Here is an 18416-nt window from a genome sequence, read left to right on the forward strand (position 1 = left end):
GCCTCGGTGTCATCTTTAGATGCAGAGTTAAGTTTTAAGCCCCATATCAGTAAAGTTACTCAGGCAGCCTATTTCCACCTGAGAAACATTGCCAAAGTGCGGCCCTTTTTAACTCAACAAGATGCAGAAAAACTAATTCACGCCTTTATCACTAGCAGGTTAGACTACTGCAATGCACTTTTCACTGGTCTTCCCAAAAAACATCTAAAGAAATTGGCACTCATACAGAACTCTCTGGCTAGACTTTTAACTAAGACCAAGAAGAGAAACACATCACCCCTGTGTTGGCTGAACTGCACTGGCTCCCTATTTCCTATAGAATTGATTTTAAGGTTATGTTAATTACTTACAAAGCTCTGAATGGCATAGCACCTTCATATATCTCTGAGCTTTTAATATCTTATCAACCACAAAGGAAACTTAGATCATCCAATTCTAATCTTTTAATCGTACCCAAAGTGCTCCACAAACAAAGTGGAGAAGCTGCTTTTATCCACCCTGCCTCTGTACATCAAGCAGGCGAAGTTCAGTAAATATTTTTAAAAAAAAAGATCTGAAAATACCTGTACAGGAAAGCTTTTAGTTAACTCATCTTATCCTGTAGACTACTTTTTTTCAGATTATTCTACATCTGCTGCTATTGGAGGGCAGCCAGCCAGAAGCAGATGGGCTCCCCCCATAAGTCAGGTTCTGCTCAAGGTTTCTTCCTGGAATATGGGGAGTTTTTCCTTGCCACAGTTGCCATATGGCTTGTGGGGGGTAAAGGGTTAAGGCTGCCAGTCTTATGACATGTTATTTTTTATATTTTTGATATGTTGCTGAGTGGATCATAAACGGCCCCAGCAATGAAGAAAAGTGATTGATAATGACTGACTGACTATTATTGTGTTACATGCTTCAAATGTAAAGCACTTTGAGCTGCATTCTGTGTATGAAAGGTGCTATACAAATAAAGCTTATTATTACATTATTATTATTATTATTATTATTATTATTATTAGTGAACTGGGAAGCAATAATCACTAGGCTATTCAATGACCATTCAACTGTTCAAAATTGCAGTAGATTATCCTAACAAGAATGTTGGTGGTTGAAATTTGCGCATTTGTGGTTTTCGTTTAGGTTGCGCAAAGTAGGCTACAGCGGTTTCTCCTTCGGACCAGAAAGATGTACCCTGACACGCCACACGATGGATACATCGATACACATTTACTGAGATAATCTGGCGCGGCTGTATTTCATCGGAAACCCACTCCCCCCGTAAGAGTGATCATCAAACACGCTTGCAGCAGCATAACAGACCGCCCAGAAAACGGCGTTCAACTGACTGGGGGCTTTCCACGTCTTTTTGGTGCATGGGATCGTAACGTTGAACGGTATTTTTGATAAGCTGTTCGAGGGATCCATCAAGAGACAGACCAGCCCACTTGATTTTCTCAACAGTATTCCTTTCACCGATTGCGATATTTTTTCCTCAGACGCCTCTGCCGATTGAGCACAGACCGAGGTGTACGAGCGATAGGACAGACAGCAGCAAGCACATACCGCGTAGGCTATTTCAGGATTTCATCACTCCGAGACTAAATTATCAACCTATATTCTGGTGATGTGATATTTGGGAGCCTGAACATGGTACATTCACCGAGCATGAACTTCAATTCCGCTGGCTGAGTTATTTGGTAGCCTATGTGGTATTTACGTCGGAGAAGGAAACCCGGACCATAGTTTAGGCTACACGATTGACTTGGATTGTTCAAATACTCGTTGCTGTCATTTGCCTGTCGTAGGATAACAACCCTAATGTTTTCTTTAAGTGTGTTCCATGCAGAAGACAGATCACTACTATTACATCCGTGTGTTCGTGCATATGAAGGGGACAGAGGACGAAGCTACCGATTATGATGTTGCAGTTTTGGCACAGCTCATAGCGCGTTGTCTTTGGTGAAAATTATCTGCCTGCTCACAAAGAAGTGGAGATAAACTTTGTATGACAAATGCATGTCAAAATAGCTGGATTCAAAATACCTTTGAACTCACCCAATGACATACTGTAAATGCATACCTGAATGTGGCTGCCGTATTGTTCTGAAGATGTCTGATTATATATCCATTCAGGTTGGCAGCCTATAGGTACATTCTTCAGAGAAGGCAGTACACTTTTCCTGTGCAAATTAGCCAACTGTGGTTTGACTGTGACACCATTTGAGATGCAACTATTGGCACACATGCTTGCAAAATTGTTGACGTAACCCTTGCCCATGTAAATTCAATTGATCAGGATAAGGCTCCTGTCAGTGCGCTCTCTGCTTGACAGAGGACACACGCGAGGGTGAGTGTTTGCAACATCGCGTCAACTTTTAATGTTTCCCAGTGAATAGTGTTAGTGTTTGATATTGTCATTGTCCACATTTTCAAAGTGCACCATCTAAAGGGATTTTACGGATTTCAAATGGTGTTCCGAAAGTTACCCGGTGTGTCGGCATCGGGCATGGGTCTGCGTCTTTCTCAGAAATTCGTGTTTCTTCTCTTTTTGTCTGGGTTGGTAACTCTATGTTTCGGGGCCCTATTCTTCTTGCCCGATTCCGTCCGTTTGAAGCGGATTTTCCTACCCAAGTCAGACAACCAAGCGGTGACGGTTGGCTCAGAAAATGATGTCGGGGAGCATTCAAAAAAGATGCCACGGGAGCAGACGGCAAAGGGTGACAGCACTACGAAACTCAAAATACTGAGCCGTAAGCAGTCTGTTACCCATGAAGCACGTACCGTGGAGAGATCCGTAGGAAATAAACCACCCGAGGAATGGAACCCATCTAGGACAAAGACAGAACCGGTCGGCAGGGCTCGGGAATCTGTAACGGGGGAAGAGAGAGTGACCACGTCAACCCAGAAAGGTCAAAACAAGGATATCTTCGACTTCGAGAAATTCAAACAGTGTCTACTCAAAGCGCCACTGGGGAAGGATAATGGCAAGCCGAGTGACCCGCAAACCCTACAGCGTCGGGAGAAAGTCAAAGAGGTAAGGAGCCTGTTAAACATATTCATGATGTGATGCGCTGGAAGTTTGTGACAGTGACAGGTCACAACAGAGGGAAGTCAGGAAGTTTAGCATTTACCTATGAAACCCTTGTCATCACATTCCCTCTTCAACATCTCCTACAGCCTGTTGTGTGTACACACACACACACACACACACACACACACACACACACACATTGTTTTTCTCTTTCTCTCACTCTGTCACACTCCACACACACATGCATCCATGCACCCCCACACACACACACAACCACCCCCACACACATACATACAATCTCTGAGAACCTTTATTACTTTGTCATACATGGAACTCAGGAGCAGCCCAAGCCCCCCAGGTTTAACGCAGGCTCCTCAGGATAGGGCACAGAACTCGTCAGAGATGAGTCCAGTCAAGGCTTGTTTTTCCTGCTAGCTGAGCTGACGCAAGGCTGGAGAAAACTTATGGCTGGTATACAGTAGGAAGGAAATCTGGACTCAGTCAAGTGGATGAGATCCGAAGTCAGTGAGAGCACCCTGCTCGCTGACAGCAGAAATGGGATCCTAACAAGCTGGCTGTCAGCTCTGGTTAGATCAACACAGATGTCACCTTGTAGGTTATGAGGCAAAGTATTCCCCTATGTGTTCTATTAGTGATGGTACAGATTGTGGTGGGCCCAAGTCATTTTATTTCCGCTGAACAAAATTTAAGACAGTGTGGAATAGAATTCTCAGTAGTGAAATGAATGTCTGAATGTAGGATTATTTTGACTAAATAAGGAGTGCATTCAGTCTAAGTTTACTGTTAGAATATTCCCCTGTGAAGATTTGCGCTACAAATTTGAATAGATGGATTTGAAAATGTAACTTTGATTGTATCTCTTGCACCATCCTTTCTGCCTCGACTGGACCGAACTGATGTGCACTCAGTGACACTATCACACAGGGCAATCAGTGCATATTTACCTTACCAACGTAATAGGCTGTACAATAGCTGTAAAATGATTGCGACCTGCAGGAGCTTAGTAGCCTGGAGGACCAGACCCAATCGAAAGATTAAGGGTCTGGCTACGAGTAATGAAAATGGCCCAACTCGAGGGGCGGCACAAAGCATGCATTTGAAAAGATCACTGCACGCAATTGGATAACACTACTACGACCAATTTTTACTGACCGATTCTGGACGTCGACGCAATTGGATAACACTATGACCAATGTTTCCGGACTTCGACGTTGCAGCGCTGTCGTCATCTGTTTAGCTTGCCTCTGGCCCGCCTATATCATGTGATTGGTGCAGCTCGGTTTCATGGGCATAGCTATTGAGCATCATTACTCGTCACCAGAGTCACTTGCTGAGCAAATTCAAATTTAGCTCTCTCTCTAGATTTCCAGGGTAGGAGCTTAGTGGAAATCAGTGTGATCTTCTCATTGCTGCAATATGGCATGGTAATTAAACATTCAATATAAGCTTAGACTCAAACTTATTTGTTTTGTGATGTCTAATGAAACATTCTGTAGTATCACCTTTGACAACTGAATGACTGCAGCCAAAAGAATAGAACAGATTGCATTTCTATACCCACACATCATTTCCCAGGGCTAATAAGCACATAAGCAATGAGAAGTGGAGGAGTATTTGTGGCTCTTTGTGTGGACTTTGAGGCATCTCATGAGATGAGAGAAATGTGGGGTGTTATTGTCACCCTTATTTTGTTGTTATTATCCTATTGTCTTGACTCAACTGGGCTTTGAAAGTTGGAAAGACACAAAAAGATGATAAATCATGTCTCTTTTACGCTGATCAATGTTTTGTGTCAACATCTCTGACACTAGACCAGGCTTAAAGTGCTTTGAGTTCAAAAAGGAGCTGTGACTCCCCTACAGCCGTGTGAATGAATGGTTGTGTACTACTGGAAAACAAAAAGACTGTATGAATCTGTTTTTGTACATTCATTGACTGTCAGGAAATTAATGATGTCTTGAAAGCATTCATGTACAGATGTATTTGAATAGGCCTACTGTTTGAGCTTGAAAGGATACGTGTTTATTTGTAATGCTATCTATCCTCCAAAACTTGTTACGTGAGTCTCATCCTGTCACTGAAAATGCTTCTGTGTCACTTCTGCAGACTGAACTTCACTGTCTCACTGTTTCTGGAAGCCCCTTGTGTCCCTCTGTGCTTGCCGTTGCTCATGGTGGCGGTTCAGTCCATTTCCATTCATACAGAGCAGATGTCCCTCTTTTTTAAAATTGTCTGTTTTAGACCTGCAGTCCTGCAAATTCACATTTGAGTGGCAGTGATAGCAAAGCCCCTGGGCCTTCTACATGTATTGGAAAGATGGCAACAATCGATGTGGCCGAGGGCCAAACTGGAGAAGTGATACATTTCCCTGTGGGGCAGCATACCCTCAGTGGCAGTTGAAGGCGTCCTTGTTTTCCTGTTTAACTGTCCTGGCGGTGGCCGGATGTGGCTCATTGTACTCGCCGTGTCTCCAGAGAGATCTCCGCAGCCAAAGGACCGTGGCGTAGATGCGACCAGTTGATTGCGTCAAAACTCTGGGACCTAATGTAACAGACGAGGAGCCAAGTGCTGACATAATGCCTCACAAATAAGGCCAAATGTTCAAGCGGGGGCTATTAGTGAAAGCCCAGTCTGGCTAGCGGAGACTGATTTTCTTCTGCTGATTTGAAGAGGTTGGCTGTTCCCAGCTCGCAAAGGGAAAAGGGTCTTTTGAGGAGTTTGTTTTATTCATCAGATAGTGCGGCTTTTTTAGTCGTTTGCAGTCATCCTGCCTCATTGGGCACTTAGGGTGATACTTTATATGAGGAAATGGCCTTTTTGTGCTCCGTTCAGATTCTGATGCAGACGATAAACCCAGCTGGCTTTTGCATGAGTGTAAATTGTCCGCGTTTGTTATTGACTGAGATGGCTGAATGCAGCTTGTCTCACTCCCACCAAGTCGAAATGGAATGAAACATGTGTCGATTGATAACAGCCAGGCTATAAAAGGGTGCTTTCTGTGTCCCACATTCATGTTGATTTCTGTGGTCGTGGGTCAAATGTGGTTTTGTTGATGCACGCAGAGAGGGGTTGGCCCCGGCGGTCCCATGATCACATAGCAGTGATCAGCTGCTCTCTCTCCAGACATTCCTGCTGTGCGTAGAGCGCCGGCTGGCCAGAGCGCAGTGCCCGCAAACCTCCGCCGTCGCCTCATGACTGTCACAGAACACAAGCGCATATTTCAGGCTTTGAACTTTAAGGCCAGCACAGTGTCTCGATGTCTTTGGGAAAGCAGCAGTTCTAGCTTGTCAAACTTGTTGCTTGGTGTTGTTGTGGCTAGTGCTCGAGGGCCTGTCTGCTAACTGTCTGTGTTGCTGGAATTGTGGCTTTTTTCCTGTCCGAGTTTTCTATTCTTTATCAAAAACTGCGCCATTCAGGTGAAGCTCTACCTAAGTGACCAGTGTAGCTTTCGAGGCACTTGTTGCCGTGGTAACACAAATGCACAGATCGCTAAAAAGGATGCCCACTTTTTGCATGCTTGCAGCAGCGGTCTTGTGCACTTATTTACTTGGCACTTGTGAGCCAGGTGTGACTTTTGAAGAGGAAGTTTGTAAGTCCATATCTGTTCTGTCTGACATTTTCTCCTTCTTTATTTATGAGAGGTGGCATCGCGTGTGTGGTTCCGGTGGCTTTGTGTAGGCGTGGCACTTGGGGTGCACCAGAGCGAACAGCAATGGCGGGCGACAGCGAACAAAGAGTGTACGGCAGCACCCGGCTGTGCATGACTCTCACACACACCTTCCTGTCGTGTGGCAGACACGCAGTGAGAAGTGTCAGGAGCCTTCTTTGTCTGTGACGATGTCTAACACACACAAAAGGGTTTGGGGGGGTGTGATTGCAAAATCGTAATTACACCTGGCAGCCACTTACAGAAAATAGCCCCCTTAACGAGCATATTCGTGAACATGTGAATTCAATAGTCTGTGTGACACAGTGTGACAGGTAGCGTGTGTGTGTGTGTGTGTGTGTGTGTGCTTATAGAGGCAGTAGCCTCAGCTGTAGGGGTTGGGGGCATGGGGGAGGGTGGGGTGTCCTTGCATGTGAAAAGAATGGACGCAGAGAGGGAGGTTTCAAAAGCGCCGAAACAAATGGAAAGCCGCATGGCAGGGCTTTGATGGCATGCTCGCAAGTCCCTTGATGAGTATACAAACCAATGCCTGTATTGTATGTCTGTGTGTGTGTGTCTGCTTGTGCACCCTTGGTGGTTGTGTTGTCTGTGTGTGAGTTTGAGTAGTCTCGGTGGTTATGTTTGTATGTGTATGTGTATGTGCGTGTGCATTAGTGTGTGTGTGTGTGTGTGTGTGTGCATGTGTGTTTGTCATCTATTCAGTTCAGGCTTTTAATGTGGACGCTAGCAGCCCAGTGAAGATTAGGGTCAGGCTCGTCGCTCTCAATGAACTCCCAACCTTGGCCAGCATCCACAGCATTTGGCCAGTATAATGACATAATCTTGCCCTGTCAGCTTGTCAGATTTGGCTCTGACAAAAAGGACATTTCAGCTTGTATGTCCCCAAAGCTTGTTTACTCATTTATTAAAAGAAATCAAGTAAACATAACAGCTGTGATCTTTAAACAAGACGCGCATCATTCTATTTAAAGCATTTGACAGCGTCCTTTTAAACGGAGGCTACAAGATTGAGAATTGAAAAGAAAATTAACAGGTGCCTGGTTTACGATGACAGTAAATTCAATTTGTTCTCATGTGCAGGCCTCAGTGGCATTACCAGGCAGTAGAAAATTATACATTGTGCATCTTCTAAATTGGGAGCCTGAATAGGAAATGAGGGTAAAAATAGTAACACAGCTGTCCGGGGTGATCGTCCGTAACCTCTCTCCCTCCTCGTTTGATCTGGGACCAGGTGTGCAGGGGCTACATTTCCCATCGGTGGAGTTGAGGCTGCCTGAAGCAGGGCCACCTGGAGGCACCTTCCACCCCCCCTAAACACACACACATGCACAAACACACACACACACACACACATCTCACACATACTCACACACAAATCAACCCCCACCGCCCCCACCCACACATACACACGCTGCTGGTGCTGGTGCTATGGGGAAGAGACAAACATTCACCAGCTTTACAATGGCTCCTGTGTAATGTTTCTCTCTACTCAGGTCTAGTCCACACGTACCAAACCGATCTTTTTTTCCTCCGTCTTCCCTGGAACCGTATCAAGAATATTTGCGTCCAAATGGATCCATCTCAACACGACTCAACACGTTACTTCATACCCCAGGCCTATAGGTGGCACTGTTTCCTATAGGTGGCACAGAAATGGACCAAAACTTGCACTTTACAAACAGACAGGCTTTACTTTACGACGAAATGGCTAGTGCAAGAAGACCAGAATTGTTTGTGTGGACTGATGGTGAACTGTCAACTGTAGTCAACTGTAAAACTAATAAACTTTATTTTACGGTTTTTGAAGGGTGCAGTCCCATCCTTTATTTGGCTAACTTAGGCCTACTAATCACCTTTACTTTCTTTGGTTGTAGGATAGTCCGTGATTCACATTAGTTTTGGCTATCACCGCAATTAGGCTACTAAACACAAGGCTTACCCAAGTTCTAGGCTATTCTGTCTCTACATTTATAATATTGCTATAAAACCTTCGTTCGAAACAGTCAATACTTTTGCCTGCATCAAATCGCGCATTTGCATTCAGTGTGCTACCATCGGCTTAACGTGGGTTCGAAGCGTCTTTGTATGCTTATATCTGATTTCACTCGACTGTGAATGCATAAAATAAATGAATGACACTGGCACTACGCACAAATTAATGTAGCCTAAACTTGCACCGCACTTTCCTAATAACTTAAGTTCTCTCGCGTCACTGACAGTAGCTAGAATACATAAAAAAACACCGGGAAAAACAGTGTTCAGTCCACCAAGTCATAAGCTATCGGCACTGCGCAGCACCAGTTGTGATATTTATCTTAGGGAGTGTAATCGTAGGTAATGTCATGTATGAAAACTAGTATTGTTAGGCAATACTATAAGTGCAAGTCCAGGGCAGCTGAGGTGTGGCGATGACATCATCGACATAAAGCAAGCAGGATGTCGGTTTCACTGTCTAAACGAATTCAAACGGACTCTGGTTTCAGATTTTTCCACTCTGGGACCAGGTTTCAAAAAAAAGCGGTTTCGGGCAGTGCGTTTACAGGATTCGTTTGGACGCTCGGCCAAGACGAAGCAAAACCTCTGCGTTTAACCTAAAAAGCGTCTCCGTGTGGACAGGCCCTCAGTGAAAGAGGAGCAAATGTCAAGTGCTAATGGGTGTCTCTGTGTGTGTGTGTGTTGGGGTGGGGGTAGGTGTGGGTGTGTGCGCCTGTGTATGTGTGTGTGTGGGGGGGAGGCTTTGTAGTCCTTTCTGCCTCAGAGACTTCTCTCTCTTTCTCTCATTCTCTTTCTCTTTCTCTCTCTCTCTCTCTCCTCTCTGCTGCTGCGGGGACTTAGAAAGCAGCCGGTTCCCTCCTGTACTGCGCCCTGCTGTGTTACTCTCTGTGGAGTGTTTGGAGTCCCGTCCTGTTCCTGTAGCTGTGAGTGCGGGAGCGAGCGAGCGAGCGAGCGAGTCAGTGCCGGATCCTCCAGCCCGGTGCTCTGCTTCACCTTCATGCCTCGGGCCAGGGCAACACGCTATAGGTGCAGAGTTGTTGTGTAAGCAGAGAGGGCCACGTCCCTGCAGCGTAGTGGAGTGATGATGGAGAGTGGGGGTATGGGGGCCGTGAGGGGGATGAATGAGAACAAGCAGAAAGGGAACATGGAGAAAAGAAACGGGGTTAGGTCACTTCCATTTATGCATTCATATTCATACCTGATTTGTTGCTCCTTACCCCCCCTTTCTCCCTTGTTCATTTTTTTATTAGTAGCTTTCAGCTTATTCCTCCTCTTTTCTTTATCTTTTCTTTTTTTTCTTTCAATCTTCCACTCTTGCAGCCTTTCTCTCTCACACACACTCCTTCCCTCTCTTTGTCTTTTTCAGTCTCTCTTTCTCTCTCTCTCTCTCTCTCTCTCCCTCTCCCTCTCTCTGGGTTAGAGCTAGGGCCAGTAGCTGGAGGGCGGCCTCCTGCAGTGGCATGCTCTTGGAGAGAGCAGCTTTTCCCTGTCAGCTGGATAGAGTTACAAGGACCAGATTGCCTTTCCATGGGAGTCAAGAGGACGGCTCGGAGGTAGCAGAAGGGGGTTGGTGGTGATATTGTAGGCCCTCAGCATGGGCTATGGCCTGGGGTGGGGGTGGGGGGGGGGGGGGGGGGGGGGTTAGTATTGTGCGTACGTGGGGAGGCGGAGGCAGGTACTTCCTCCATAGGAGGCCAGGGGTCCTGTTACACAGTGCTGGGGAGGAGATTGGGGACCATGGACCCAGTGGACATCACATACAGAGAGAGAGAGAGAGAGAGAAAGAGAAAGAGAGAGAAAAGGAAAGAGCAGAAAGGTGCAATTAGCTTCTGGCCCCTGTAATAGCAGATGCTGAGAGTCTGAATCAGGTGGAATCAGGGTTGTGATGATTACAGCAGCAGGTCCCCTAGTTCAGCCCCAGGACTGAGGGCATTGATTTTCCTTCAGAGAGAGAAAGTGAAGTAGCCTAGTATGGATAGATGACCAGGTGGATAGATGAACAGATAAATGTATGGATAGATAGTCAGATTGATGGATCTAGTGCTTTCGTTTTAGTAATTAATAATGGCTAGCCTTGGGTCACAGAGAGCTAATGACCTCAGATAGATAACTCATTGTTCCATCTCATTCCCAGAAAGGCACTGCAATGCTACTAGTCCAGATTCCAAATAGCAAAATCAGTTCTTCAAGAGCTACCTATTTCCTAGTATCTAGTATTTCTCTGTATCTCCTAGTATCTATCAATAGAGGCAGGTCAGGTATACCATTAGTGCTAGTGTTAATTTCGTCAGACGAGACTAGAGAAAAAATGTTCGTCAACAACCTTTTTTTCCATGACTAAGACGAGACGATGACAAGACTGCACTAATGTCCTGAAACACTGACTAAGACTATCTTAAGATGCATTATTGTTGACGAAAAAAGACGAGACTAAAATGTTTTGCATGAAATAAAAACTAAGATAAAATCTCTCTTCATTTTTTAGCTAAAAAATGAGAAGCCAGAATAGCTGTTAGGTTTTCAAAATATTCAATGAGTTCAGGTTCATGCAGCAGCTTTCCTGTAGGCTAGTCTACGTGCTGTTGCTGCAACTAGACATTCTTTGCTGCAACCCTGTACGAAACTACATGGAACAAGAACACGGAGATTTCTGCCAGAGTTAGTTAACTACCTAGGCATTAGGCCACAATGCTACATACCCAGAAGTTGAAGCTTCTCTCATACATATACAGATTAACATCCCCCAGAATGTCCATACGCAGCAAGTAATGTCAACTATTTAACTAGTTACACTGATGATGCAAAGTTTGCTAGCAAATAAGCTAATATGGAAAGTTAAGCTAGCAAGTTAGCTAAGATAGAGAGTTTGTGTTATGCTTTGAAGCATATTGCCATCTAAGCGTGACGGAGTAAACATTCATACTTGAGTCTAAGACAGTGTTTCTCAAACTTTTTCAGATGAAGGACCACTTAACTAATCAATAAAAAAGAAACGCACGGACTACCTAGCTAAAAAACAATTAAAAATAGACCTAGCAGTATATTAGCCTACACAATACTCACTGAACCACCTTGCTTATTGTCTTTGCACTTTGCTTAATTGTGTCAGAGGATTCATATGATTTAAACTGGCATATCTGACATAGACAGTGTTGTAGAACTGTTTGAATTTACATACAAGTTGGTTCAATATTGCAAACAACTCATCTATATTATATTTTACCAGGTCTGCTCGTGGACCACTTGGGATAGCTTATGGACCACCAGTGGTCCCCTGACCACACTTTGTGAAACACTGGTCTACTGAAGATCATGACAGTGGTCCAGTCAAATCTTTTACTGTCTATGGTCAAATCCCAGCCGAGCTATAACTGTAGCTCGACTTACCTGTGCATGTAAACATACTGACTGACTGAAATAATTTGTTATAAAAAAAGACTGAAATGTTTTGACTAAAACTGACTAAGATAGCTTTAGTTTTCTTTTGACTAAAACTAGACTAAAATTACGAGACTTTTAGTTGACTAAAACTTGACTAACAAAAATGATATTTGAATGATTAAATATGACAAAGACTAAAAAGGACATTTCGTCACAAGACTAAGACTAAGACTAAATTAAAAATAGGTGACAAAATTAACACTAATTAGTGCATCATTCCCCCAAATTCTGCATCCACATTAGGGGTGAACAATTTTGGAAAAAAATCTAATTGCGATTTTTCTCACCAATATTGCGATTGCGATGCGATATACAATTATTTTTAAGCTCTTTATCTTCTGTCTTATTCAACAAAGACAAGCAATATATTATTCTATAGTATGACCAACACAAAATTAGATAAGTTAAACATAAACTGTTCTTTCCTGGAGCCCAGGCCTATGTTATGATGGCATTAAGTCATTGAATAAGATTGATGAATGAAATATTTTTTATTTTTTATTTAACTATTTTAATCACATTAGTAGACCTATATTTGTTGAACTTCCAGCCTTGTAAACATTTAATGATTCTGATTCATTTCTATTTTGTTTCTATTTCATGTAGATATGACCTTCTTTCGTTTTAACAAATACATACAGTGGCACTGACACGGCTTCTCATTGTCCTGTGTTTCCATACACGTGCTCTCCACGCCCACACACACAATAACACACACACACACACACACACACACACACACACACCCGCCCCTCTCCCTCTGTAGGCTACTTGCACGTGAATCGAACAAACTACTGTAGATTGTTGTAAGCGCCAAATAAATGCGGCCGAATGACCGCTCGCTCGGTGTTAACTAAAGGTTAGCATCATCAACACCGCAGCAATACGTATGCATGCAAATTAACTAGTTTGTTCATATCACAACAAAGCCAATCGCGGAGACAAAACTCTTTAAACAGGCAAAGTTATCAGCAGTTAGCAGCATGTATGTAGCCTAGAGCCTTAGCTGGTAAGCTAATGTTAGAACAGCTGGGTTTTGGTGGTTAGCTGTGTCAACTACTTGCGGATAACATTATGCATCAATTAAATGTTTGTGCCGCCAACCCCCTTGGATATCACAAATGCCCCCACTGTCACTGTACTCCAGTAAATAAAGTCCCCAGTGCACAGGTGAATGGCTGCTGTGCAGCCTAAACAGTCTGGAGTGGAGTTTTAATCGTCAGCTGGACAAGTGAACGAAGTTACCAGCCAGAGTAGCAGCACAGGGGAATTATGAACTAGAACCAGGGACATGGCAGGTTCGGGCAAAAGGTAATGAAGAGGTTTATTTTTAACCAAAGTAGCTCTACTGATCAGACCTTTCTTTACACTGTTAGCTGGTCCTCTTGTTTACGTTTTTTGCTTCTTCAGTGGTCTGTGAGAAGAGTCGGTGGCGCGTCGGCAAGCAAGTATAAATGCGTTTTGTTGACGTCACATATTACAAATCGCAGCCTTTGCGGTTTGAAAATCGTGTTTCATCATATCGCGATATTATCGCAAATGCAATAAATCGTTCAGCCCTAATCCACATGAAGTCATGAAGCCAGTAGGCCACTCAAACCCATTATTTTAGTAATTTATGATACTTATCTGTAGTACTAGGTGAGAACATGCAACAGAAGGTTGTGGAAAATCGAGCCCTAATCTCCTATGGAGTCAGGCGATGTATGAGACTCCTCATCGTCAGGGGCTGGTTGTGTTCGACAGACTAAACCCAGCTTTGATGAATGATTTACCTGTTGGCCCTCTGCTCTGGACAGAACTGGTTTGTTGGCTGTGGGTGTGACCTTGGTTGCTGGGGTCGTTTGCTGAGGGGGCACACCATTTTGTGTCAGCGTCCACTTAGCGGAGGTCACAGCAGAAGATCACGGCTTAGCTCACAGCAATTGGCCTTGTCCAGGGGCAGAGACTGTGTGTGTGTGTGTGTGTATACTGGGTGTGTGTTTTTGAGTACACGTGTGCGTGTGTATGTGTGTGCGCGCGCGCTTGTGTATGTATTTTGCACCTCTTCAGGGGGCCCCAGAGCTCTCTGTCCCAGACTTGGATGTTATTTTTGGGGTGGAAATGTACAGTAATTTCAGTGACTTTATTTAGAGTGTTTCTCTTGTTCCCAACATTTTAAACAGCCACAAATGCTTGACAATTGTGGTGCCTATTCAAGAAAAAAAAAAAAAAAAAAGTGATTGAAAGACAGTAGACAGTAGAGTAAAATAATGGCCTTTTCTGAACGTGTCTTTGAACAACCCACATGCTTTTTAGGTTTCTGGGAAGGAGCTGAGCTGCAGCTCATGCTGGCTCACTGAGTGGCTTTTCCTCATTCTCGCGGCAGGTCTAGATGCGCTATTGTTATGCTGATGCTGTGAGATCTCCCACAATCCTTTGCTGCGGCCACGGCGCGCTCCCGCTCCCATCCCAGCCCTCTGCAGGTTGCACTCCCCACAAACTTGAGAACTAATGAGCATGCCAGCCCTCCAGCCCCTAATTCAGATCCTCACCATCCTTATGACTGCACAGCTACTGCCAGAGAGAGAGAGAGAGAGAGAGAGAGGACTGAAATGTAAGCTTAGAGAAACCTTTGAAGAGTACAGAGAGAGAGAGAGACAGAGAGAGAGAGAGAGAGAGGGACATGAAGATAGTTGGAGAGGGATAGAGTTTTGGAGAGGTACAAAGAATGACAGCGTGACAGATGATGGTGATGGTGAGAAAAATGACGAAAGAGAGGGAGAGTGAGAGGAAAGGAATGAGAGATCTGTTTATCCCATGCCATGCTTTCCTGAGGAGAAAGAGGAGAAAAGTGGTGTGTAGTTGGATCTGGCCAAGATACAAAGCAAAGCAGGAGGAGAGAGTCATACTACAACTCCACACACCTCTGGGCAGCTGCCAAAACAGAGAGAGAGAGAGGGAGAGAGAGAGAGAGAGAGACAGAAGTTTTTTTGCCCTCCACTCATCCCTGGTGTAAGGGAAAGGGAGGGAGAGAGAGGGAGGGAGGGAGGGAGGGACGGAGAGAGAGGGTGGGAGAAGGGAAAGATGAGCCAATGATCGGGAAAAGAAGGAAAGAGAGAGAATGAAAGTGGCCTAGTTTTAACCTGCATCTGGTTTGAGGCAAAGATGGTCTTTGTTGTTATGGCTGTGCAATTGGACAGAAGTGCACACAGTTCTGTGTGTGTGTGTGTGTGTGTTTGTGCTCTCGTACCCTTCTGTATCCTTTTCACTCTCATTCAGAACCCAATGTAGCGGAAGAGTAGAAACATTGCTGGACATTGACACAAAATAGATGTTTGTTTGTTTGTTTGCTGACTTTTAGACCCCTGTATACTGTAGTAAATAGCAAATTCTGATGAACTGGTTTTGAAAGTGGATATTAAAGACATGTCTGGGAAAAAGCAACAATGTGGGAGTCTTGCCTATCAGACTACGCATATCTGGCCAAGCATTACAGCAGAATCTCACCACTGCTGAAAATGGAAGCTCTCTAGTCTCTGGTGGTCTGTGTGGTTGAGTGGGCAGCCTGCTGATGGTTGTATTTGCTCATTAGCACCGTAATAAAGGTATGCTAGCAAAGGTACTGTAGCAATTAGATTACTACGGCCACAAAGAGAATCGGATGTCTTCTCCTATTTTGCTTTGCTTAGTCTGTCAGACATGGCAGAATGTTAGTGTCTTCCATTTGCCATTTAGTTGAATGAAGAACAAATACTATCTAAATGACACACAAATAATGGTTTGACTTTTTGCTTATAGCTATGGGTGCTAGAAGTGAATGACGACGGTTTTCATCTTTTTGAGCAGACAGGAGGGGGATGTGGTTACAACAGCAGGGTACCTTTTTACATTCACTCCAAGCAGACACTCATGTCTTGGAAAAAAGAAAGAACACAGGGAATTAATGATGCGAAGAAATGCTACTCACTCATACTCTTCTTTGATGAAAGGCAAGGGCTGTCTGCTCTCTTACACTGAAGACTCAGGAGTCATTATGATGTGTGTGTGTGTGTTTGTGTGTGTGTCAGGTGTGTGTGTGTGTGTGTTGAGAGTATTGGAATTGGAATTGATTTTTATATTCATAAGTGGTTTATGTCCTGATTTTTCTGTTATATGTTCATCCACATGAGATGACCGTATTTCATTCTGTTCCTGTACTGTCCCTGTGTATATGTGTGACTGTGTGTGTTTAGAGATAAAAGGGGATTTTATGACTTTGCAGTGTTTCACTGTTCGGTATAGCTGCGTCATAGCTATCTGCCAGGTTGGCACTAATCAGAGTCTGATTCAGTGTGGTCCACGTAAGATAGGATGACCAATGCCATCTTCCATCAGCTTGGAAGGATACTTAAACCCTAACTATTTCCTTGTCTAGTGAGAGCAGCTGGTGGATATTTAGGTGAGGTCATGCTGTCTCACCTTGGATGCGCATCATTGTAAATAAAACTCTGTTCTTGGTTTTTACTACCATTGGTCTGACTGGGTCTTCATTCATCTGTGGTATTAAAATTACCATCAGTGTGTGTGTTTGTGTGTGTGTGTGTGTGTGTGTGTGTTCATGGGACCTCCATTTACTAAGGAGACCTCAGAACCCAGAAAGCAAACCACAACACAGTTAAACAGTCAAAAACAGGCTTTTCAAATTACCGGCTCTCCACAAACCTTGAGCACTCGTGCACTTTTGGGGGAAAATGTAAGGCTTGAATAGCAGTTCAATGTGATCACAAACTTGACACCGGGCCAAACAATGAAACTTCCTCTTGTTGAGTATCAACAACACTGGAGAAGTGAGTTGCAGTTAGCATTGCATTACATAAAGGCTCTTAAATGGTATGTTGCAACACGGTAAGTTGCATTTTACTAAAAGAGCATGAATAATAAAGTTGAATCTAATCTAATATAATCTAATCTAATAACCATGAATAATGTCTCTGTGTGTGTGTGCGTGTGTGTGTGTCACTGAAATAACACCATGCAGTGTGTGTACTTTGAATAGCTTCAGTTGACACATCTGTTGAGACATTTCTCTCTTCACACCTCTGTACTTCTGGACTCTCCAAGCGTTCCACCCATCGTTCGCTTTCACACCTATTTGTGACAGTCTTATTATCTCCACCACCCATGCTGCACTGAGGCCAAGCCTGGTGCAGGATTCTACATCACACCACACACACAAACAACAGACCACACGTAGTCCTCAGAGCTAGCATTCGTCCACTCTACATGAATGTTTCATGGCAGCAAGGTGTGTTGTATACACACACACAGACAGACGCACATAGGCACACACACACAAGCACGCGCGCACACACACACACAACACACTTCCCAAAGACTCTGGCCACTCGAGCGTGATGTCGGTTGCTGATTGCATCTAGGACTCAGGCCCCATTGTCTACTGGACTCGGTCAGCACTTATGGCCAGCTAGCTCAGCTAGAAGTAGCAGGAGAGTGAGACAGGAGGAGGAAGAGAGAAAGAGATAAATAGGAAAGGAATACTGTAGGTTCATGCAGGCAATCTGGCTTGATGTAGTATTTTTGCAGGAGCTTGTCTACACAAGAGCGTGGTTGCAACATCTGTTATCAGGCATTAGTAGTAATGTGTTTCACCACATCGCCTGGACACCCAGCTACATTCCACGCAGCGTTCAGAGACATGTTGACTGTTCACTTCACTCGTGTTTTCCCTACTCTTCTGATGATGTCCATGGCAGTCAGGCCCGCACCTGCTCTGCCCTTTGCACCCTCTTGCTGCACTTGAGCTGTGGCGCACTGACGCTCTGACAGTGTCAAGCCTTCAACCGCAGTTTCCTCTCGTACCCGTCCACACCCAGCTCCTCGCGCCCCTTTGCGTCCTATCTCACCGCACCCTTTCCTCTTTCTCTCTCTCTCTCTCTCTGGCGTGTGCGCTCGTTTTCTCCCTCTCTTTTTAACTGCCTTTGAAAAAGTTGTGTTGTGTTAGAGGACATTTAAGATGAAAAGATAGACATCAAATAGCATGGTAAACAGCTACAGCAGCAGATATGAAAGCTATTGCACTTCATTGTGTCAGTCAGTCACGGCCAGGGAATGTTTGAGTTGCAAGTGCATCAGTATTACAAGGAGACGACATTTGAGGTGTTAACATTTGGAACATGAAAGGCCATTTGATAAATAGATGACTCAAAACTGGCCTGTGCTATCAGGTGAAGTCAGCCTTATGTTTATGTTTCAGTCTGAGCCGCTTATTGTTTTTTATTTCCAGTCAAGTCATGTATG

At 44.3% G+C, this 18416-nt stretch overlaps 1 protein-coding gene across 2 annotated transcripts in view; it reads left to right on the top strand.

Annotated features, from left to right (window-relative positions):
- Positions 1-1274: 1274 nt before the first annotated feature.
- The window catches only part of LOC125305831 (mannosyl-oligosaccharide 1,2-alpha-mannosidase IA), a 197521-nt gene continuing 180379 nt past the window's right edge, over positions 1275-18416 (top strand). For both annotated transcript variants that reach the window (XM_048260825.1, XM_048260826.1), the window contains exon 1: positions 1275-3016. In XM_048260825.1, coding sequence (XP_048116782.1) covers positions 2450-3016 — 567 coding nt within the window. In that variant the 5' untranslated portion in view covers positions 1275-2449. The remainder of the gene's footprint in view (positions 3017-18416) is intronic.

The sequence above is a fragment of the Alosa alosa genome, chromosome 13 (assembly GCF_017589495.1).
Source record: "Alosa alosa isolate M-15738 ecotype Scorff River chromosome 13, AALO_Geno_1.1, whole genome shotgun sequence".
Classification (NCBI taxonomy): domain Eukaryota; kingdom Metazoa; phylum Chordata; class Actinopteri; order Clupeiformes; family Clupeidae; genus Alosa; species Alosa alosa.